We start from the raw sequence: 23,532 nt of genomic DNA on the forward strand, positions 1-23,532 counted from the left end.
AGAGATGACGTAGAAGAGTCAAAATCATTCCAGACTTATTGGAATTTTTGCATTATACAGGCCAAAAGACCTGGACTTGAATCTGCCACTTGTTGGCCTTATGACCTTAGGCAGTGTAGGAGTCGATGATGAGAGCTCACCAGAGGAGAGGCACCTCCAGGTTGCTGTGCCAGGTTGGCCAAACCGTAAGCCAGAATGACCTGCTGCTCGCCTCTACCAGCTCCCAATTTAACTCAGCCCTATACGGGTAGCCTGTGGTTTTCAAACTTCAACTCAGTTACTATAACATTAAAAATGATGTTTGTTAGGTACATAAAATACTTGCACCTAAATTTGGCATACTTTCATTTTTCTTAAGTGTTTCATTTGAGAGAAGTATTTAGCTGACTCCAGTTTCTTCTCCTGGGTTCCTCAGTTCTTCCAGTCCCAGGATAAGCTCCCTTCCTAGGTGTCAGTTTCCACCATAAGAAAAGGACTCTGCATTTAATATTGTTTGTTCATATTCCCAGGTAGTCTTAACTTAAGACCTCTAAACCTTGCTATATTTATTTTTAAAATTCTGATCCTGATACCTGGTCTTTCAGACCAGTTTCATATAGTCTTTATTCTCCCTGGGGAGACTTCTCTTGGTGTTTTGTGGGTCTTTGAGCCATGTACACACTTATAATACAACTCGAGGAGCTGCACCTTGAGAAAGAAGTATTAGATCACAAAGGATTCCCAGTATGGATTACATAGAAGGAGGGTGGGAGAGGGTAATTATAGCTGTCTGACTAACATCCCAATCAATTTTTTAAAATAACATTTATGGATTTTTTTTTCTAATTATAAAAACAATACATGCTTATTGCAGAAAACTTTAAAAATAAAAATTGAGGGAATTTCTATCTATGAAAATGGCACTTGCTTCTTGAAGAAAACTTAAAAAACAGAGTGCTCACACAGGAGGTGCAAGGGCCTGTGTGGGGCTTTGAATAGTAACAGTGAGGAGAGTGAGAAGTAATACTGTGAGGAACTGGGCCAGGATGACATCTGACCTTAAGTCTGCTCCCATGCTGTCTGAGACCACCTCCTTTATCTGTGCAGATAGACCAGCTAACTAAAGACTGGACCCGGAAGTGGAATGAGTGGAAGGCCCTCATGGAGCATTACAGAGTGGACATCAACAGGAGGAGGGCTGGGGTGGTCATTGACTCCAGCCTTCCACACCTTATGGCCTTGGAGGATGATGTGCTCAGCACAGGTGTGGTGCTCTATCACCTCAAGGTGAGCAGGCTTGTGCATACCCTCTTTTACTGAGCCACTGGCCCCAGAGGTCAAGGAGGGAAAGCCAGGGGCAGCAGTCTGTATTGAGACAGATGCCACAGAACTTCCTTCAGATTTGCCCTCAGGAAACTGAGCTAGTCAACTAATTGTGACCTGTTTGGCTTTTGTGTGAATAGAGCAGAAGACTGGAAATCAGAATAATCATTTGCTTTTCAGCTACTGCTACGTTGCTCTTATGTAACTTACTTTTGTTCTCTGAGGCTTAATTTCCTCATTTTAAAGTAAGAACCATACTGCTTATATTCCTTTTCTGGCTTCCTGAAACACAGCAGTGCAGTCATGGAAGTGACTATACTCCTGAGCTCTGCCATTGGTGCTCCCGAGCTCTGCAAATACAGAAGGCTCACAGAAGGCTCTCAGAGACTGAGGAGGGAATCAAAAGATCTGAAACAGTTTTCTTCTGACAATTTCTCACTTCATTCAACCCTCATATCAACAAAATGTGCACCTCCGACTTGTCCATAAAAAATAGAGTGAAGGCCTTCCACGAAGGACCTGGCTCTTCTGGTTCTTTGTCAACTGGAGGCCAGGTCTTCATTTCTACATGAAGCATTTTGAGAGTTAGTGACTCACGGTAAATAGTCTGATATCCTGCCCTCATCAAAAATGTTTGTCCTGCTGTAGAAGGACAGTCTCTATGAATGGCAAAAGATACCTTACGTGGCCAAAATCCCTATGCTAACTGAAAATCCAATCTTCATTCTCATAATTGTCCCCAGTTGACATTTAAAAGGAAGAGTTTATGGGTAATAGGTAACGTTGCTGTTATCCCTGGAGAAATTAGACTCCTAATGTTGCAGTGTGTTTGTTAGTGAGATGTTAGCAAAGTTCATCATGTTCTTAGGATAAGCCCTGAGGGAAGAAATCAGGGATGGAGCCTCCTAGAAAGTTAAAGTAGCTTATTTTCTGATACAAAGGGTATAAATTATCTCATTGAAAATGTCTCAGACAGATCTAAATACTGAAGGCTATGGAGCCTTCCATTAGTCAAAACTATAGGAGAGGTTGGAGGTCAGGAAGGGACCAGATAGATTAAAATGGTCAATTTTTGAGTAAAACTGTTCAGATATAGTGATTGGATGTGGGGTGAGCAGATGAAGCTAGAAGTCCAGTGGTAGAGCTTGGAGTAGTAGCAGAGGGTTAAAGGACATAACTATGAGATTGAATGCTAGACAGGAGACAGTAGACAGGAGATGAGTGACAGCCTCATCAGAATGTAGAGGCTCTGGTTTTCATTGCCGAGTCGGTGCACACCGGGGATGGCACTTCCTCCTTGGTGCATTTCCAGTGAACCTGGGGGAAGAAGCTTTAGTCTAGTTGAAATCCTGGCATTTCTGCATTTTATGTACCCTTCTTCCCTTTTTGTTTCTTTAGATCCTGGTTTGGGTGATAGCATACAGTAATGGCTTAAGACATTGTATTTTTACTGTATTTTTATTTGCTTTGTTCACTTGGCTACAGACCCAGATCTAGTCCCTAGCAGTGCCCTGAAAGCTGTTTTCCCTTGTGTCACCTTGGGAGGAACCTTAGCTGGGAAGGGGCAAAGGGAAGGCTGCATGAAGCACAGGTTACTGATATGCTGGGCTTCATTCTCATAAGTGCCTTTGTGCCACTAACTCTCACCACTTAAAGAGGCAGAGGGCGGCAAGAGCAGGTACCAACTCAGTCTTTGTTGAACAATATGCCATCAGGTTTTTTAGTACTTTCTGCTCTGCAGATCTAGAAGTTGTGATGTGCTATGGCCTTTGTCCTTTGGAGGGGAATGTACCTCATCACAGGGCTGATCCTGAACCCACATGAGGAGTCTTGACCCCTTTCCCTTGATTCTGTTTGGTGGTGTTTGTAGGCCAGCATCCATTGGCTTGTGTGATCCTCAGTGGCTGAGCAGAAAAGGCTGTTCTGTTAGTGGCTGCACATGTGGACGGGGGCGCAGAGTCTCAGTCATTACTTCCAGGAGTCTTTCTTCCCACAAACTGTTTTGGGGAAATTGCAGGGAACACCCCTTCTGGCTGCTGATAGTGAAGCCTATTACAGAACTCTCTGGTCACTTAAAAAACCTCAGTTACTGGGGAGGTGGTATGTTGACATTGGAAAAGCATGGGCTCAGGACCTGGAGAGACCTGAATTCTAGCCAAAGCTCTTCTATTTAGTGTGTGGGTTCCACGGGCAATTTATCCTCTATTAGCTTCAGATTCCTCATCTATAAAAGGGAGATAATAATAGCTACATCTTGGATTGTTAAAGGATTAAATAAGAGATGGCTATAAAGCACTCAGTGCAGTGCCTGGGTCATGTGAATGGTTATTCAATAAATGATAAGTACACATCTAAACTCAACTTCTCTTGTCATGTGGCTGCCTTCCTCAAACAGAGCTGTGTCGTCTTAAACAGAATTACCATAACCAAGGGCCAAAGGCCTTGTTTGTCTTCTACTAACCCCATGATTCATTTATACTAACTCCCATTTCCCCCTCCTCTTTTATACTCTCTTCCAGTCCTTTTTGATTCTAGATGTGCTTTCTCCTATTCGTGCTTTACTCTTCTTAAAAACTGGTGTCCGTTAAACTTCATCTGTGGACCAAGAAGGTAAAAATCCTGTGCTTCCTTACATCTTTATAGAACACACATCTCTCTGAGGCTGATTGGACCAAACTTGGACCACATGAACCTTAACCCCTAGAAGAAAGCTATACCTCGTTGCCCACTTCCTCAGACTGGAGACACTCTAACTGACAGCCATGACTATTCCCTACCTTCAGGCTATAGGAATTTGCCAACACTTTTTGGACTTTGCAAAGAGCTGGTGCTGCTTTACACCCAGCCTCTCACATATTTTTTGCCCCCACCTTCTCAGGGGCTTCCTGGCTACAGAATGAGTGGGCAGAGCAGTCAGAACAGACTGGATCAAAGTTGAGAAGTAGTACGGAGAAGGCTGGGATGGGTATGGGAAGGCAATGATAACACTCAAAATAGGTGGACTCTCTTTGGGGCTAGGGCCGTGTCCCTTTTATTCTCATTTAAATGGCTTCACTTTTCCCTTTAGGAGGGGACAACAAAAATAGGAAGGATTGACTCAGACCAGGAACAGGATATTGGTAAGTGACAGAGCATATAGTCTGATGCTTTGTGACAGGTACTCATGCCTGACAGGTTTCTTCAGAAGAACCTCATGGTCTCTGAGAGGAAAGGATCTTTAATGTCATCAGGGGATGCACCTTTTGCTCCTAGGTTATGGGGCTGCAGCTGTGTGTCTGGGACATGATAGGAGACCCATATGTGGGAGGATCCAGATCTGGGTGGTTTCAGGTGGTGGTACTTCCTCTCTTGTTATGATGTGAGATCTTCCAGATGTGCATTCTTATCTCATGGAAAGAATGGAGGAAGTGTTTCCCTGGGCCACATCTCAACCCTGGTGACCCCCGCCTCTTCTGTAGTCCTTCAGGGTCAGTGGATTGAGAGAGACCACTGCACTATCACCAGTGCCTGTGGGGTCGTCGTTCTACGGCCTTCCCAGGGAGCCCGCTGCACAGTCAATGGCCGGGAGGTCACTGCCTCCTGCCGTCTGACGCAAGGTAGGACTGTTTTCAGCCCTGTTTATGCCAGGACGAGTGATGAACTAGCTCTGTTCTCATAGGCCAGACCCAGAGGGCTCAGTGGCATAAACTTTAAAGATGGAACACCCAGCCTTTACACTCAGAGATATAAAGATTTCCTAGTATGATCTTCCCATAAACAAAGAAGGCCCAATTCCTGGGCCCCAGAATGGAGAATAACTCTGAAATTTGTCCTTATGTTTGTTAGCTCTATGTCCTTGGGAAAATCTCTGGGCCTCAGTTTTCTCATCTGTAAAATGGGGATGATAATAATCATTGTGAAGACTAAATGAGCTAATCCATGTAATGTCGTTCTTAATAGTATTCTTGGCACTTAGAAAACATCAGCATTATTACTGCCACTATTACTACTATTATTAACCTATTCAAATTCTGTCTGTCTCTCTCCCATGAAATGTTCCCTGGAATTCATCTTGCTTCCTCTCTTCCTGTTTATTTCATTCATTTAATACATATGCTATGCAGTATCCAATTGATATCTACATATGTTATTGACTCAGCTAAATTATCTACTTGTTGAGGGCAGGACTTTATCTTGTAGAACCTTGCCCTGCACTTAGTGTGTCCTCAGAGCAGGAGCTGTTGATCGAATTCTCATCCGTCTCTGTCTTTGACAGGAGCAGTCATAATCCTGGGGAAAGCACAGAAGTTCCGATTCAACCACCCAGCAGAGGCTGCTGTCCTTCGACAGAGAAGGCAGGTTAGTGTGCTATGTTTTCCACATGGCTGCTGGCCTCCCTACTTCTTTGTGGGGGAGGAGTTTAAGCTTTGTCTGGTTCTGTTGGGGTGGGAAAGGGGAGTGACTGCCTCACTGTGCTTTCTTCCTTGTTCCCAGGGTGGAGAGGCTGTTGGTGGTAGTGGCTCTTTGGAGTGGCTGGACTTGGACGGAGATGTCACTGCCTCCAGGTTGGGTCTCTGTCCTTTGCTTTACAAAAAAAGGTGAGATACAGCTGATTGTTCTCCTGTGAAACCTACTCCTTTTGCTTCTTAGTGTATTACAAATGGAGCCAGGTACAGAGCAGATGAGTGTAACAATCAAAGTCTGAATGAAGCCTGGTCTGACTCAGCTTGACAAGTGATTGATTTGAAGATGCTGAGCTAGCTGCTCAGCTGATCGTTGGCAGGAAAGTGGTCTTGGCCTTCATTTATTTTCTTTATGGTATTGCAACATTTTTTATCACTGAAGTAGTGTATCATTTGATGTTCCCTATGCTCACTTTCTTTAGTCAATAAGATTTAAATGTGGTGTGTTTATAGATAGCTTTGATACTGCTTCTGAACTTATCTCCCTATATACCCCTTTAAGTTCTGTCCTGCCTGTATGCGAGTTCACGGTGTGTGTCAGCTAGCTTCCAGGACTATGGAGTCCTCTGAATTTTTTAAGTTATTGTGGAACTGAGAATCCTTTTTTTTTTCTCTCATAACCAAGGACCCAGAACTATGCATAACAGGGGCAGTAATTCCAGGAACAATGTTAAAATATCTTGGGATTCTTCCCTCTTATACCCACATCACTTGCATTGTGACCGAGAAGCATGGAGTCAGAGTTTTTTTATGTGATTGATGGCAACTACTTTTCATAGTCGTTCTTCATTTCTGCATAGAATTCCCTTCCCAGATCTAGCTGTCTCGTGGGTTTGATACTGGGAACAGTGGTATCCTTCTGTTTCTATAGCCAAAGTGGCTACTGCCTTTGAGACTTGGTGCCTGGTGTCGGGGGGCTGTCCAGCACTGTGAGCACAGGGATCCTGGGAGGGTTATGATAGCCCTTGATCCCCTGGTTTCTTCAGAGGGATCTAGCTGCTCTTTCCTCAGGCCAGGAGCATTTGATGGCACCCTGAGGTAGTCTTGGTAGTGAGGGATGGATGTTGGATGCAGGGAGCATAAACAGGAGGCAAGTCCTCACAGAAGGGCTGCCTAAGGGCTGAAGGATGATGCACCAGAGTTTAAAGTAGGACATTCCTAGTGTTGAGTGACTAAGGGCTCTGTGGGGTGACGGGTAAGGTGAGAGAGATGATACAGGGTTAAGTATCAAGGCCAAGGTGGACTCAGAACTAAGGCTGGGCTTTTGTTTCGTCAGAGTGGCCCCCACTCTGAATCCATGAAAGGGGGCCTTGTCTTAGGGTTTCTTTTGAGAAGACACGCTGAAGATCTGTTTCTTCCAGAGTTCAGAGATTTAATGAGAATGGCTCTGCAACTTAAAGTACCGTGGATGTTGGGGTTGGATAAATCTGCTTCAACTCCTGGCTCTACTTCAGAAAAGCTGTGTGACTTTAGGCAAGTTACTGAGTCTCTGAGCCTGTTTGCTCACCTGTAAGTAAGAATATTACCATCTTTCTCTCAGGGATCCTTGTGATATGGCTTGAAAGAGCTAGAACATGTGGAGTGCTTTGCCCAGGATCTGACACCCTGTAGATCTGCTGATGGGAGGCTCTTGTGGGGAGCTGTCCAGGAATGCAGCCTCCCTTTTGCTCTCATGTCCTCCCATCTTACCCCAGCTGATCGATCTACCCCAGAGAACACTGGTCTCCTGCCTTTTTAAGGCCTTCTCAGGCTCTGTAGCCCCATGTGCACTTATGTGACCTTTCAGTAACACCAAGAATGCACCCTTTCATTCAGAGAACAGAGGAATTGGAGAATCAAGGCCTCTCCCACTCGCTGCTTCCACTCTTCAGCACCAGCTCTAGGAGCCTGTGCTGGTCTTGCTCAGCTACCGTAGGCTGTGCTGGTCCTGCTCAGCTACCATAGCCAGCATCATGTGCCAGCCCTGGTTGGAAGTAGGGTGGTGTAGGCTTCCAGCTTGTGATTGGGCAGAGGGACTGGGGAGAGAACCTGTGAGAATGGAGAGAACTGCACATTGTCAGCTGGGTTCCCAGTCGGTTTGTGACTGTGTCTCCATGAGAGTTTCTCTTCTGCTTTTGGGTGGGTCGCCTCCCAAACCTCCCCTTGTCCTAGGCTTTCTTTCCCTCCTTTTACTCTCTGGAAGAGCAGTTGTGGGGAGCCTGCAAAGCCAGAGATGACTCCAGAGCCAAGGGAAGTTGGCCAGTCTGCCTCCTTTTTCCCTGGCAGTAGTGATCTGGACCAGAGAGGAATTTGTCCTTGAAAACTGTCCTTGGTATTTTCCCATTTGGAATTTTGAGGGCTTAACCTTAAGTGCCCAGGGTCCGGGAGACACTGTCACTGCTGCCACCGCCACTGCTGCTTTAGTGAGCAGATTCTGCTGCATTCTGCTGCAGAAGCTGTCAGACCCCAAGGCAGCTGGGAGGGCATGAAGTAGTCCTGGCAAGCAGGGTACCAGGCAGCAGCTGGGGGATGCAGGAGCCACCCAAGATGAAGGGCAGTCATCTGAGAGAGACAGAGGTCTGTGGCTAGCAGGTAACTGAAGGCTTGCCCTTGGTAATCTACCCAGACATATAGCATAAGGTTGGTATTTTCTTTTTCACCTGCTTTCTGGAAACTTGGCTGATGTGCTTAACAGAGAAGCTGTTTTCAGTCTGATGGTGCATGGCTAATGTGCATTGTTTGTAGTGATCCTCCCAGTTGTCTATTCTTGTAGGTCTTGCTGCTGCTATGAAGGAAACTGTATGGGGTCCACAGAAGCTGATTGGCAGCTGCCACTTTCCAGGAAGAAAGATTGAGGGAGCTCTCCTCTAGGGAGAAGGAAATTTGTATATCTCAGGGTTCGGGATGGCAGAGGAGGAAGCTGAATACTTTCAGGGAATTTAGAATAAAGATCCCCTCCCTGTCCCTTGCATCTGATGGTCTGGATCTTAGCCGGTTTTGTCTAAGACCCTCAGATGAGCTCATATTTGTAATTCAGCCATGTCTGTGGTCAGACAGATTTTGGAGCAATAGTACCAGCATGTCATATGTGTGCACAATGTTTCCCATTAACTGCTTTTTCTATCCATGTAGCGTTAACTGGATTTTTATTACAATTGCTATCCCTCGCCTTTTGCCTCACATACAACAAAGGGTGTCTTTCCTCTTTTCTGTACATTCCACTGTGTGTATTTGGCCTTTTGCCCACAGCAATCAGTGACAATCTTCTCCAGAGTTCACTTGCTCAAGTGTCTGGGCCTGTCCTAGTCCTTGGACCCACTGCAGATTGAGTCACCTCACAGCACCCTTTCCAGAGAAGAAACTGCCATGAGTCAGTTCCCACCCACACACTGCCCCCATCCATCTATTCACCCTCCCACCCATCCTTTCTTCACTGTCCTAAGGCTACATTAAGAAATCTTAATTTCTTCTGAGACAGAGGCAGCAAACATTCTGTAAAGGGCCAGGTATTATTTTAGGCTTTGTAGGACATACAGTCTGTGCTGTAGCTACTCAGCTTTGCCAATGTGGCACAAAAGCAGCCTGGACAATACATAAAATGAATTATGTGTCTGTGCACCAATAACACTTTATTCAGGAAAACAGGCAATGGACCCAGTTTGGCCCACTGGCTGTAGTTTGCGGGCCTCTGCTTTGATACCCTCGTGATTTCATTATGTTCTACAAAGTGTAAATCTCCTAAGCAGAGAAGGCTTAGAGTGAAGTCTGTAAGGCTTAGAGCACACCACTCAGACTGAGATGTGGCTCTAGTGTCCAGTCATGGCTCCCTGGAAAGAGAGCAAGGGAGGCTGGATTCAGGCTTTTTCTGTGAGCCTCTGGTGGAGCCCCACCCTTCCCAGCCACTTGCCCTCCCACTGCCGCCCTGGAGCGCCCACTCACGTGGCTCCTTCAGGAACCTGAATGACAGCGATGGAGAAACCCTGCAGAAATGGCATGTGAGGTCCTTTCTAGAAGGGAGAGGTTAGCATGCAGAAAAAACTACATCTTCAGAGGAAGGCTCTCAATCATCTGTGATCACACAAGGAACTTGGTGGCAGAATAAAGTATGACTGAAATTTAGAATTCTTTTTAAACTTTGTATTATGGAAAATTCCAAACACACTACAAATGATGCACTCATAGCTAATCTTGTTTCATTTATATCCTTACTCACTTTCTCTCCTTCCTCCCCACTTGATCTAAACAAACCCCCCACATTTTCACTAGAAAATGCCTCAGCATTTATCTCTGAAAGATATGTTAGAGTCTAAAACTCTTGAACCCTATTCCAGGGCTGGTTCACTGAGAATAGCCATTGTGTGGAGATCAGCTCTTCTCTGGGTCTCCTGCCGCAAGTCGTGTGTTGCATGTAGATTCTTTCTCCTCTGGATTGCTGCCCCTTACTACCTGAACAGAGGGTTTCTGTTTCAGGGAGTGGAGATACAGTCATAATCTCTGGACACGTATGAGAGACTTTCCATTCCTACAGTGTTTCTGGAGCTTCTGCTCTACTCTGTTTCTAGTACATACCTGTTTTTTTTTAAAGGATAAGACTTCTTAACTTAGCTAAAATGTTTTGTTTTGTTTTTTTAATTAAAAAAAAAGCAACTGCTTTACTTTTCTGGTTATTTTCCTTAACCAAAATGAATTTGTGTTTCTGCTAAACCCACAGTCTAAGAATATGGTAGTCTAAGGATTGTTCTTACCTCCTGCACTGTGACATCATGAGCTGCCTGTGACACCATGCCTGTGTGTCACAAGTTGTCAGAAGTCCAAAGGCTTCTCTGCCCTGTTGAATTCAGGGGCTCTCTCAAAGGGGCTTAGATGGCTACCGGTTTGTACTGAGCTGAGTTTGCATTTCTCCTGGGTAACCTTGGCCCCTCTGTGACAGGAGAGTCCTGGGGGAGAAGAGTGACGAGGACCACCAGCCACCCAGGGCTGGAGAGACGCCCCACAGGGCCCAGATTCAGCAGCAGCAGTGCTACGTGGGGGATTTGAGGCAGCGAATCCTAGCAGGACAGATTAGAGCCAAACAGGACCTGGGATTCGACCAGGCACACATCAGCCGGCAGATTAAAGACAGTAGGTACCCATTGCTCGTGGTGTCTGCTTCACTTTCTCATTTTTTCATTGTCATGCTTCCCCAGCCTTCTGTGTTCTCACCTTTGTTTTCTTTGTGATATGTTGGAACCTTTGGTATTAGACGTTCTCTTCTGTCTTTTAGAGATCAGAGATTCTTACAAGGAGCTGGAAGCAAGAATAAGGAAGCACCTCCATATTGCCCCTCACAGTGATGAGCCCCTGCTCACCCCTTCTCACGCGCATGTTTGTTCATGCTTTGCTGCCCGCTAGCATGTGCCCACTGCTGTGCTGAGGTCTGGAGGCTTCATTCCCTTCCCCTGTGGTAAGGGGGCCCTGTTGCCCTCATCCTGCCACATCCCCCCGGCCAGCTCTTTCACTCCGTACAGGTCCAGCCATGGCCGGAAGTGTCTGAGTCCAGGCAGTTATGGGCAGGGAGGGAGGTGCTGACCTTCTCTCAGGGTGTTTTTGGTTCCCAGACCAGCGTTGGCTGCTCAGAGAAGAGACCTGGCTGGCCAGCTTGCAGCAGCAGCAACAGCAAGACTGTGTAGCAAAGAAAGAATCTGAGGCCTCTGTGCCAACTGATGCTTGGCTTCAGACAAATTCTGAGACTCATTTGTCCCCACTGGTCCGAAGCCCAAAGAGGGTGGTGCGACTGAGGCTCCTGCGGAGACACGCTCTTCGAGCAGCAGAGCAGAACATCCAGCGGAAAAAGGTCGTCTTCCAGCTAGAGAGAATCACCAAGAAGCAGAGGCTGCTAAAGACCCAGAAGAGACTGGAGCAGCTCAAAGCATTGTGCCATCTCCAAGATGACTTCCCCCAAAAGCCCCCATACCAGGTCCCCAGCCTTGACGCCATGGCCGCAGGGCCTCAATGTAGAAGCAGATCGACAAGTTGTAGCTCTTTGAGCCTGCAAAGGCTCTGCCTCCAGTACTTGCCCCAGCTACGCAGGTACAGCCAGCGGTTGTCACTTAGATGTATTAGCTGAGGTTTATAGCCTTGTTACCCAGGCCGTGTTCTTTATTTCCCAGTGCCTCAGTTTCTTTAATCTGTGAAATGGAAAGATTTCTCTTCCTTGTCACTTTTTTCCTCTTCTGACTCTTCTTTTTTCTCTGTAGTTGATATCTCTTAAGACTCAGGCTTTTCCCCTTTTCCGCTCTGAGTGGCAACTCTTGCTTCTTTGGCACTATCTTCTGAGTGAGAGCCTCATTTTTCATCTTTAGACCCTGACCGTCTACTTATATCTCCTTATATATATCCTGCCCCCACCTCCATCTCATCTTGCCTTTAACCAGACTCCGTTCCCACACACTTTTTCCCTTCGCCTCCCCACCTGACTGCCACCCCAAGTGAGCTTCCCGAACCCACCTCCCAACTATTGAGCAAGTGGAACACTATCTTTCTGACTCCCAGGTCCAATTTTTGATCTGCCTTGTTTCTTTTCTCTTTCACTCTTTACATTCAGTCAAAGTGAGGATATGTTACCTCCCCAGCTGCTTGGAGCAGGGGACTGTATCTACCTTTTTGTGTCCTCCGGACCTAGCACAGGGCTTCCCTATAGTAGGTGTGCAATTAATGTCTGTTGGTGTTACGTTTGCTCACCTCTCTGGTCTTCAGAGTGCCTGGCGGTTTTTTTTTTTGAAACTTTTTATTAAAAATTTTCAGACATACACAAAGTTGAGAGAATGGTATACCTATCACTCACACTCGGCAGTTAGCAAGAATTACCCTGCTTGCTTAATCTCCCTTCCTTCCTTTTTCTGATGAAGTATTTTAAAGCAACTTCTAGACATCATGTCACTTCAATCCTACAACTATACACTTCTAAAACATAAGGACTTTTTTCATAATTACATTGTCATTATCGTACCTAACAAAATTCAGATTTATTATTTGGTATAATCGAAAACCTAAGCCATATTCAAATTTCTCTAATTGCCTCAGAAACATCTGTTTATAATTAGTTGTTTAAATTCAGATCTAAATAGGATTTATACACTGCATGTGGTTTTGTCTTTTAAATTTCTTTTAATCCATTATTTTGTTGTTTTTATTTCTTCATATCATTGATTTGTTAAAGAAAGTGGGTCAGTTCTTTAGAGTATGCCCCATTATAGATTTGTGTATTTGATTACTTTAGTGTCATTTAAATTGTTCCTCCATTCCTAGTTTTAGTTAACTGGAAGTTTTCTTTAAAGGCATGATTAGCTTCAGATTTAGTTCAAACTTTTCATAAGATAAAAATTTGAGGAACAGAGTGTACTTGAGGCCTCTTTGAGAGCCAGGACTCCTTTCGTACCTATAGAACTTTTCTCTGACCCCAAAGACTTTAGGGGACAGTGACACTGGCCTAGTCTTTAACCTCTTACAGAGCAAACTAGGTGGGACTTTGTAGTCCCTCAGTCAGCAGAAAGTACAGACCTCTTTCTTTTCTGAGCTAGTTCTCCTTGTCTCCACAGTGTTTTCTTGAATCGGGGTCTGTCTACCACGTTACCTCCTATGCCTGACTCCACTGACCAAGCATCAGAGAGCACCCCATCCGAAGAGTATTTGCCTCAGGCTGCTTCTTACCCTGAAAGGACAGGGAGTTTCAGCAAGAATGTCCTTCGTTCCTCAGGTGAGGGGCAGCTCTGCACAGCCAGGGCAGCCTTGGCCAGGAGGGAAGCCTTGGCCAGGAGGGAAGCCTCAGCTTCAGGCACCTGCCTCACCATGAGCTCCAACTCTGCCAGCATCCAGGAAAAGGAGAGAGTGGGTAAGCAGCCCCGTCGGATGGTATGCCAGAGCTTAGCATCTCCAGGCCAACCAGCTAACAATCTGAAGCTAAGGCATGAGCCAGAGGCCCTCACCTCTTCCACTCAGACCCAGAGAGCTAAGGGACTAGCAGACCCAGGCCACACACCAGCAGGGTGGCGAAAAGAAGGGGACGTTGGGACCCACAAGGCTGCTAAAAGAGCCAATTGCAGTTCCTCACATCCCCGTGGACCCAAACAGGCAGCCGGGCATAGAAAGGCAGCCAAGACTTTTGGGGAAGAATCCAAATCACCTTCTCCAAGCAGGGCATCAGAAGGGCAGCAGAGGGCGCTGGTAGCTAGGGTCAGAGACATTACCAAAAAATCCTTTCGCTCTCCTCATGGCAGCCCTTTGAAGAGGCACTACAGTGCAGGGGACTCAGACACCATATCCTCACTCACAGATTCCAGCCCAGTAGTGGGTCACACAGGAGAAAAAGATGGTGATTTATCTGATGCAGATAGCAGTTACTCAGTGGATTCTCTCTCCTGTGTCTATGCCAAAGCCCTGACGGAGCCGCTGCAGCCAGAGGACCCCCGGGGGAAGGAGTGTGATCTCTCAGAGCCAGAGAACTCCGAAAGTGACAACAGCCAAATATCTGAGGACTCGCTGGCTGAGAAGGGGTACCAAAGCCCACAGGGCAGCCCAGGGGGCAGTTTACTTACCAGCGGCCATGGCCATCCCAGGGCCAGAGCTAGAGCCTCAGTGAGGGGCTTCACCACATCCTCAGACAGTGGACTGTTCATCCAGGCTCATAGGAGCTTTTCACTGGATAGCCTGATTGACGCTGAGGAAGATCAGCAAGAAGAGCCTTTCCTCAGTTCAGCTGACGAGATGCCAACAGAGACTTTTTGGCACCTGCAGACCTCCAGTCTGTCCATAGTGGGCCAGGAGGCAGTGTGCAGATGTAGTCCTATCCACCACAGAACAGGAGCCAGGCTGGATGCCATCCCGCCAATGAGCAATTCATTTTACCTTGCTGCCCAGCCCCAGCCCCCACATGAGCAGCCTGAGTCAGAGGCGGAGGCAAGCTCCTCTGAACAAACCAACATTCTCCAAGGCATGCAGGTTTCAAGAGGGAGTCCTCTGTTGTCTATGGATTCCTGGTTTTCCTGTGACTCTAAGATCAATCCCAGCAGCCCCCTGGGAACAGTGGGTTCTTTATGTCCAAGTCCTGATGTCCAGGAATTTCAGCCCTGTGGTTGGGAGAGGCCTGGATACTGGTCAAATATGGACGAACTGAAGCCATCATGTACAGAAGCAGTCCTGCCTTACAGCTCCAATCTGCCCCCCGGTGGTGCTGAGCTGCCCTGCAGTGTAAGAGCTGTGTACACGATTCCTGCTTCTGATACATCTAGGCTGTCACTTTGGGGGTCTTACAGGTTTCTTCAGCAAGGACCTGATGGCACCTTTCAGGCCAGAAGTGCCCCTGACACAGTCCAGCAGGGCAACTCTGAAGCATCCAACAACTCTAGTGTGTCAAGTGTGCCGGCTGCCTCGGCCGCCTCATTTACTCATGGAGGCAGTGCCCGTGAGAGGGACTGGGCTGCCCTTCAGCAGAAGTACCTGCTTGAACTAGCTCATCCTGTTTTGGAGGCCATAGGAGAGCCCAGACCAGCTTTTACCTCCCTTGAGGAAGACTCTGGTTCCCTTACCCAAGCTTCTTGCAAAGGTGATACTGTATTGGCAGTTGGTTCTGGGGTATCTAGCAGTCTGGAATTCAACCATCTGCCCCAAATTAGGCTTTTGAGAGCAGAGAAAGAACAGGAGAGTTTAAGTGTTGAGTTAGAAGGTACTTCAGATTTCTTTACAGCTAATGAGAAAGAGGTGAGTTATAGTGGAAATTATTCAGCAGACATAGAATCATTGACTTCTGGAACTACAAATGCACAGATCTTTGTAGTAGAGAACAAGATCGTAAATTCCACGACAGAAGCACGTGAAGTCAAACAGAACAGCTTGGAACAGTCCTCTCAGAGTAGTGGGAAGCCTGGATTGATGACTTCCTCTGACGAATGTTTCTTCCTGAAGAACCGTTGTCACAGTAATATCACCATAGCCACTAAAGAAGACTGTTGGCCCCAAGGCTCGGCTCCTCTCAGGAAGAATAGTTCAGGCCAGGTGGGGCAATTAAGTCACAACAGCCACCACCCCCCACAGGAAGAGAAGGCACAGTACCAGGAGAGCTCCAAGGAAGTGATTGGAAGACACACCAGTCTTTCCTTTGCCTTTCCATCGGGTCCAGAGCCATGCCTCCACTCTACTCCCTGGAGTCCATTCCAATCTTCCCTGCAGCCACCTCCCTTGGAAACATTCTATGTGACCAAAAGCCGGGATGCCCTGACAGAAACTGCCTTAGAAATCCCAGCTTGCAGAGAAGCAAGAGTGCCTTCCCCATCCCCTAGGGAAGCCTGGGGCTTTGGTCATGACTTCCAAGTCCTCCAAAATGTATGTTTGAAGAATAATTTGCCAGTGCTGTCACAAAAACAGAATCCCAAGGTTGCCTCATCTCAGCAGGTCACAGCAGAGAGGACAGTCGATCCGAACACCAAAGAAGTTAGTGGAGAAACAGAGAAATGCCCTGGAAATGTTAAAGAAGAAAGCCATCATTCAGTTTATTTTTTTGTTGCTCAGAACAGACATTTTCTTACATCCACCAGAACAAAAGCATGTGGATTTGAAAATCAAGTTGGAAATTTAAATAAACACAGTCTTCCAGGACTCAAAGAGGGAAAAAAGGCCACCGTACAGTCCTATTGCAATGTCTCCTCAGACAGTTCCGGGTCTAGTAAGCCTTTCCTTGTTTGTGAATCTGAGGCAGTTGAGGAAGAAGAGCAGGACCAGAATTCAGTCCTAAAACAGACCCAGACCTTTGATATAAACAGACAGTTCTCTTCCAAGGCCGGGTCTGATTTCATCTATAAAACCATCAATTTAGGCTTTGAAAAAGACATGCTAGGGGAAGCTGCTCTTCCTTTGAAGTCTAGATCAATACATCCTAGAGTAAGCAACCCAGAGATAATGGCCCAGGATGAGAGTCCAACTGACAGAAGAGAAGGGAAGAATGAAACTGGTCTTCCGTGGACAGAGACTACGCATGAAAAATTCCAGTCAGTTACATGCTCTCAGGAAAGAAACCTCAGTGAACGTAAGGGCCCTGGAAAATCACAAGAAACATTAAATCCCAAAGAACCACCTTCTGGAAAGAGACCAAATAAACGAGTTGATAATGCCAATGAAATGGCTAGGCTAATTAAGAGTGTAATGCAGCTGGAAAATGGTATCTTAGAATTTGAATCCAAGCAGAATAAGCAGCTATGTGCTTCCCACACTCTGGGAGTCGGTAATGAGTTTGTGTTCCGGGACCAGAAGGACCAGGAGATGGCTGACCATGTCCTGAGAACAGGCAGCTCTGAGCCATCTTCTCCAGAACAGACAGATGATGCTGTCTTTAGTGATGGTGAAGCTGGAGAAATGGAGGCCAACAGTAGCTTTGGGAGGGACCCCCAGGTCCAGAAAATCACCCTGAACCCCTTCAAGTCAAGGGAATGTGTACAAGACATTAAATTTGTGAGAGAGCTCACCCACCCAGCTGTATTAGACAGACCCGCCAGGGACACTTGTGATTGTTTAAGGACATGTGCAGCTCACAGAGAGACCAACATTTCTGTTACTCCAAGGAGAATGAAAGCATTGGCTAGAGCTGCACCATTGCAGGCCAGGTCCGAGAGGTCTTCTGAGAAGGAGGGCAGGTTGGTGCATGCATCAGCAAGCTCCAGAGGGCAGCCCTGTTGCTGGGGAAGTCTTGAGGAATGGGAGACTGTGAAAGGTTTTCAGGAAAGCCATGTTGCCAAACCCATAGGCAGTTCTAAGCAAGAGGAGCCAAAAGTTCAAGGCAGAGTTAAAAAAATGACTATGCAAAGAGGAGAGAGCCTACAGGAGGAATACAGAATGGTCTCGTTGACTCAGAAACTTCTTAGTCCAAACCAGCGTTGTATGGACACATTTTTCAGCCGGGAAACCAACCCATTGCTGAGCCAGCCAGACTGCTCTGCAGCTCCTCATCGAGATCCGAGTAACACCTTGCCCTTGGATTCCTCAAGGCTGCCAAGAAGCTATCTTTATACACCTGATGTTATAGGCATCTCTTCAGTTGACTATGTGATGGATCCTACAGTGTTGAAAATGCCTAACGGTTTCTGGGCAACTGGAGCAGGATATCAGGGCCAGAGTGGAAAGCCCCGTAGCCACAGCCCTCAGGGGAATGTTAGAGGGGGCTCTTCCATGGCACAAACTGCTTGGTGTGGGCCTGTGATGTCTATGGCCATGGGATCTTGGGGTCAATCCAGTGTACCAGAGAGCATTCCCCTGGGGGTTGAGGGCAGGAGATCAGCAAGTACCAGCCCCCAAGACCAAAGAGGGGGCCCCAGAAGCACTTCAATGGGCTTAAGTACCAGGATTGGTTCTGCTTCTGAAGCTGAGGCAGCTGTACAAAGAGGAACAAAAAGAGCCAGTTCCCTGAATAGGGCCTCTAGCCAGCTTGGAAAGAGGGCCAGCTGTCCCTTAGAAGATAATGACCGAGGTAGGGGTTTGCAGCAGAAGGCAGAGGAGGAGGCCGAGGATCTCAGTCCTACCAGCGCTTTCTCAGCACCTGTGTCCCTGCCAAGGGTGCCACAGCTGGAGCCCTCTGCCCATACATCCACGGGCCTGGCCGTGTTGGAGGAGATCAGACAGGCAAAGGCCCAGGGAGAGCAGCTTCATGACTTGGTGGCTGCAGACACAGTCCTTCCTTACTATGAGACTTTATTAGAACCTGAATGTTTTTCAAGGGCCCCTGGCAGGCCCCAGTGTCAACAAATGGACCAGCCAGTGTCAGGCAAGACCAGGTATGAGGGTGAAGCACAGGGATTTCATGTGGCATCTTCCTCTACTGAACCAGGACATCTGTGGACTGATAAGAGGAAAGTCCTTCAGGCCACAGCCCTCTCTTTAGACAGCTTTCAACCTCTGCCCAGCACTGAAATTAACAGAGGGCCATGGCAGCCCTCACAGACTTCCTCCCATGCTGACCCTGCTCTAGGCAAAAGTCTTTGTTCTGGAGAACTGAGACATTTCCTGGGAACAGGTGAACAGTTTATATGTCACTCTAGCCCTTTTGAAATCATAGAGGAAAAGAAAGAAGCAACTAGAATACCTTCTTCTGCAGATCTTTTGGACTCGGACAGTCTTCCATCTTCAGCAGCTATGGTGGAGGACCGGAGAGTAATACCAGAGAAAGTAGTGGCCACCTTATCTTCCCAGGACCCTTCTGATGATCCTGGACTGAGTCAGCATGGGCAAAGCCAGTTAGCTCGCTGGGGGACTGCAGAGGGAGTGCCCCCTGGCAGTCAGGAGAGAAGACCAGCACACCAAGAACATAGAACTCTAGACACCACATTCGGAGGAGGTTCGGGTAACTTAGTGGCTGCACAGGGAGGAAAAACAACCTATTTTGAAAGTCAGCTTATGATCTGTAATCAGAATTCTGCCAGTCTTTCAGGGTCTAACCAAGACCATGTCCAAGGCCTCAAGGATTCCAATAGCTTAGAAGAAGGGAGGGCAAGTCCCAGACAAGGCACCATCCTGCTTGGAGCCCTGAGAAGGGCTGAACTAGAAGCTCCCTCACAGCAATGTATGAAGTGGAAAGGAAGTGTTGGCTCTGGGCTAGCAGAAGCTTACACGGCTGGCAGCAAACATCCCAGGCCAGCTCCCTTTTCAGATCAAAGACCTAGCCCACATCCCGGGGCAGTTAGGAAGGAGGCCCCATGCCGATCCCCACAGGAAACTTCAGATAGTGTTGTCTTCTCAGGGAGTCTTGAAGGCAGAAGGACTCTCATCCCATCTGGGGGGCAAGAAGACAGCAGAACTCTTCCTTGCCTACCACTGTGTAACTGTCAACCCATTGCTTCTCATGCCTGCTTCTCCCCTCCCCCCACTTTACTGGGTTACAAAGAGGGTGACCTGAGGAAGGGGACTTCTAAGGCTGCCCCACAGACTCTCCTCCTCCCCTGCATGTTATCATCCTGGGCCTGTGGAATGGATGAGAGAGAAGAGAGCTATTTCAGGGAACCTGACATGTTCTTGGCACATGGCCTTGAGCCCAAAGGCATTCACATGAAATTTGAGCCAACAGACTGCAGCACTCTGGAGCCTTCTGCTGCTGCTGCTGTCCTATCGCTGGCTCAAGGCTGTAGCTCCCCTTCTACTCCTGATGTGAGGACAAGTTCCCTCAGCCACTCAGTTGCTGATGGAAGCTCAAGGTCAATAAGGGATCCTGAGAAAAAGGTTGCTGAGAAGAAAGCCAGCACAGAGCTTGATGCTGCCCCTTTCCCTACAGATGTGTACTCTGAGCCACTGAGGAAGTGTCAGGATAGCTCAGTAGATAGCCAGGACGCACAGGAGTCTCAAACCAAGTTACAGCTGCCTACAACAATCGAGAGACCACACACCCTGAGTTTAAATGAAGCGTCTGTTGAGAATGAGCTGCTGGTGGAACCACAGCATGCATGTTTTGAAAATGACATCAGCTGCCTTCTAGAAAAGCCACAACTTTCCACCAAGTCCAGGAGTCATAGTGGCTTGGATCCCCAAGCCAAGTTCATAACAAAGTTAAAGCGTATCTCCAGTTCCCAGGTTGACAGTCCCTGGGAGGAGGAAGAGGAGCAGAGAGAGCAGGCTTCAGGTGGTGGTGAAGACCTTGCCCAGGACAGTTGTCCCCTACGCTCTGATGAAGGTGGCTTGGATGGCTATCAGATCAGAGATGCTGGCAGAGAGGATGGGCCTGTGGCCAAGGCACATGTGTCCGAGATGTTCTCATCAGGCTTCGAAGACTTTGCCACTGCCCCCTTGGGGCCCGTGACCCAGAATCCTGGCCAGCCCTCTTCTGGCAGAGAGCAGTCGGCTCTCCACCACAGGCGCTCACTTCCTGTGATTGCAATCTTCTCTGGACCCTCAAACTTCAGGTCCTCCCCCAGACCACAGTTCTCTGTGATCAGCTCTTCCCGATCTCTCCAGGAGCTGAACTTGAGTGTGGAGCCTCCTTCCCCCACAGATGAAGAGACATGGGAGCCTAACAAATTGTGGAACCCACATCCTAGGGGCCATTCCTCAGGAAAGTCATCTGTGGGAACATCTCTGAAAGCTGAGGACTGCAATCAGAAAGCCTCATCTAACTTGGACAGTAGCACTGCTGATCACAGACCCCTTCAACCTACCAGCCCTCCTTACCCAACGTCTTCAGCTCCCTCGTGCATGCCAACCCCCAATTTCATGACCAGCTGGACATCTGGTACTCTGGAACAGGCCCAGCAGGGAAAGCCAGAGGGGCCGGGTGGCCAGGCCAGGCCAGAGAAGTGGCCCTCCAAAGCAGACAAAGGAGTGTTGCACTTCGGTTCCAGTGACACCAGTCCCTACTTCCCGCCCTGGCATGCAGAGGGTCCTGGGTGCATTGGCTGGAAGCAGTATGTGTTTGGCAGTGCAGTCGATGTCTCCTGTGGCCAGACATCTCAGGACCATGTACCATCAAATATGGCCCGGTGCTCCAGCATGGACAACGGCCTAGAAGACCAGAACTCTCCATTCCACCCCCACCTCAGCACTTATGCCAGTGCCCAGGCCCTGTCAGGCCCATGCAGCAGCATTGAAAATGCCCAAGGTTCGCATGAGGCCTGGAAAGTATGGGATTCTTCGCTTGCCTTGGGGAACCCCTATGTACTGACTGGTCCTGAAGGAGCAGCCCCAACTACAGGTCCTGACAAGAGAGCCCAGTTCCTGGGCACTTCTGATGAAGCAGGCTGTCTGATAAGTGAGCCCCCCTGGGCTGAAGGAAGTGCTGCAGGTCCAGTGGATGAGATCATGCTGTTGTATCCATCAGAGGCAGGCAGCGCTGTGGGACGGCCCAGAGTGAACACCTTGGAGCAGGGCACACAGACCCTAGGCTGCAGAGTCCTCTGGAACCATACCGACATCTCCTCTGCTCAGTCAGAAGTCAGCACAATGCCAGTTTCTGATCTGGTCTCCTGGACCAGCATGCACAACCTGTCTCTCCACCTCTCGCAGCTCCTGCACAGTACCTCAGAGCTGTTGGGGAGTCTCTCCCAACCAAGTGTGGCTGAAAAGGAACAGAACACCAAGAGGGAGACCCCTGATGAAGCAGCCCAGACCCTTATGATGGATGGCTGTACTCAGACCACCATAGATGAGGGCATCCAGACTGACCTGGCCTCACCACCTGTGTACCTCCAGGCCCCAGAAGCTAGCCCTCAGGAGGTCAATGTGGTCCTTGAAGTGCTGGGCTCAGATATCTCTACCATGTCTCAAGAAAATGGACATGTCCCAGGGACACCTCAGAAGAGAGAGACAGAGGAAACAGCATGGAAAACAGCAGGACCCCCAGATCTTCAGGAAGAAAGCACCTACTGCAGGCCCCAGAGCCCTCCCATAGTTTCATCCCACTTGGGGTTTCAGAAGACCCCCTTTGGGCAGAACCTCCCTTCAGTGAGCCCCCAGGCTTCTCTTGGCACCTCCCTACCTCCCAGCTCCCGACTGGAGGAACCCTGCCTGGCTGTCGGCAGCCCCAGCCTCAGCATCTCTCACTCCTCAGGGCCCAGCCCCAATGCTACAGAGTCTGTTGGGGAGCCTAGGGTTCAGCAGGAGCTGGGCCCCATGAGTGCCTTGTTGGTAGACAGGGCCTCCTCCCCAATCCTCATACTTAGTGCTAGCACTCAAGGGTCAGGGGTCCCCCTAGGCTCTTTGTTTCTCTCAGCCCCTGCAGCTCAACTTCTTGAAGGTCCCCAGAAGCTTATCTCCAGCCCAGACCTTCCTCTTGATGCCCCCAGGCCTCCAATGGATAATCCTTCTGAAACCACTGATGATGAGTCAGGTGGCTCCCAGAGAGTGGGGGCTCCAGGTAGAGAAGGCAGAAGTCCCTTAGAAAGAAGTGACAGCAGGTCTTTCCTTGAGGTGACCTCTCCAGACAGCCCACAGCAGAGCCCGAAACTCCAAGTTCATTTCTTAGAGCCGTCCTATCAGCAGCTTAAGTCCCAGACCACCGCCTGGGTCCAGAGCAGAGTGCCACCTCTACCACCGAGGAGCAGGAGCCAGAAGCCAGCTGATGGCTTTGTCCCTGAGGACATGGCATCCCAGGAATGTGGCCCGCTGAGCAGTAAAGGGCCAGGTTGCTGGCAGAGCAGGACAGAAAATAGGGGTGAGAGTTCCGCATCTCCAGTGGAGCCACGATCCACTCTGGACATTTCTTCGTTGGGAGGCCTCCAGCACAGCCCCTGCCCTGTCCCTGAGTTGACTGATAACACTGGGCTCCAGGGATCTACCTTAGGCCCAAGTGAGCCCTGCCAATCTCAGGGCATGCTGCGCCCCAGTTCCCAGACGTGCATGGCTCCTGAGCCCCAGCATCACAGCCTGAGGGACCTTCCAGTGCACAACAAATTTAGTAATTGGTGTGGGGTTCAGCATGGTTCTTCTGCGGGGCAAGGTATGATGGAGTTGCCGGAGTCCAGACATGATCTCAGCTCTAGAGAACAGGAACAGAGGCCCCCACAACCTCCTGACAACCAGTGCCAGGATCCTGAGCGGTCCCAAAGGGAACAGGTCCCCCTGCAAGTTGGGGCCCAGAACCTCTCACTCAGCATGGAACTCACAGAAGCGAAGCTGCACCATGGCTTTGGGGAGTCAGATGCCCTGCTCCAGGTGCTGCAGAGTGGGACAGGGGAGGCACTCGCTGCTGATGAACCTGTGCCGTCTACCTGGGAGGAGCTCTATGCCCGGTAAGGGCCACAGGCCTGGAGTGGGAGGGCAAGGGATGGCCTGCAAGGAAGGAGAGCTGGAGAATGCTAATAGCTGGCTG

The 23,532-nt window shown here is 48.6% G+C and overlaps 1 protein-coding gene across 8 annotated transcripts in view; it reads left to right on the forward strand.

The window, feature by feature from the left end:
* Positions 1-23,532, forward strand: part of STARD9 (StAR related lipid transfer domain containing 9) — a 104,834-nt gene that overhangs the window by 71,577 nt on the left and 9,725 nt on the right. For 7 of the 8 annotated variants that reach the window (XR_002779152.1, XR_002779153.1, XM_011354979.2 and 4 more), the window contains 8 exons: positions 1,087-1,266; positions 4,370-4,421; positions 4,761-4,898; positions 5,558-5,640; positions 5,776-5,879; positions 10,654-10,844; positions 11,321-11,792; positions 13,301-23,452. Coding sequence is in view for 6 of the 8 variants with exons in the window: in XM_011354979.2 (XP_011353281.1) it covers positions 1,087-1,266; positions 4,370-4,421; positions 4,761-4,898; positions 5,558-5,640; positions 5,776-5,879; positions 10,654-10,844; positions 11,321-11,792; positions 13,301-23,452 (11,372 nt within the window). In the remaining 2 variants the exon portion in view is untranslated. The remainder of the gene's footprint in view (positions 1-1,086; positions 1,267-4,369; positions 4,422-4,760; positions 4,899-5,557; positions 5,641-5,775; positions 5,880-10,653; positions 10,845-11,320; positions 11,793-13,300; positions 23,453-23,532) is intronic. The other variant, XM_023527785.1, reaches the window with a different exon arrangement.

Source organism: Pteropus vampyrus, unplaced genomic scaffold (genome assembly GCF_000151845.1).
Source record: "Pteropus vampyrus isolate Shadow unplaced genomic scaffold, Pvam_2.0 Scaffold19, whole genome shotgun sequence".
NCBI classification, from domain to species: domain Eukaryota; kingdom Metazoa; phylum Chordata; class Mammalia; order Chiroptera; family Pteropodidae; genus Pteropus; species Pteropus vampyrus.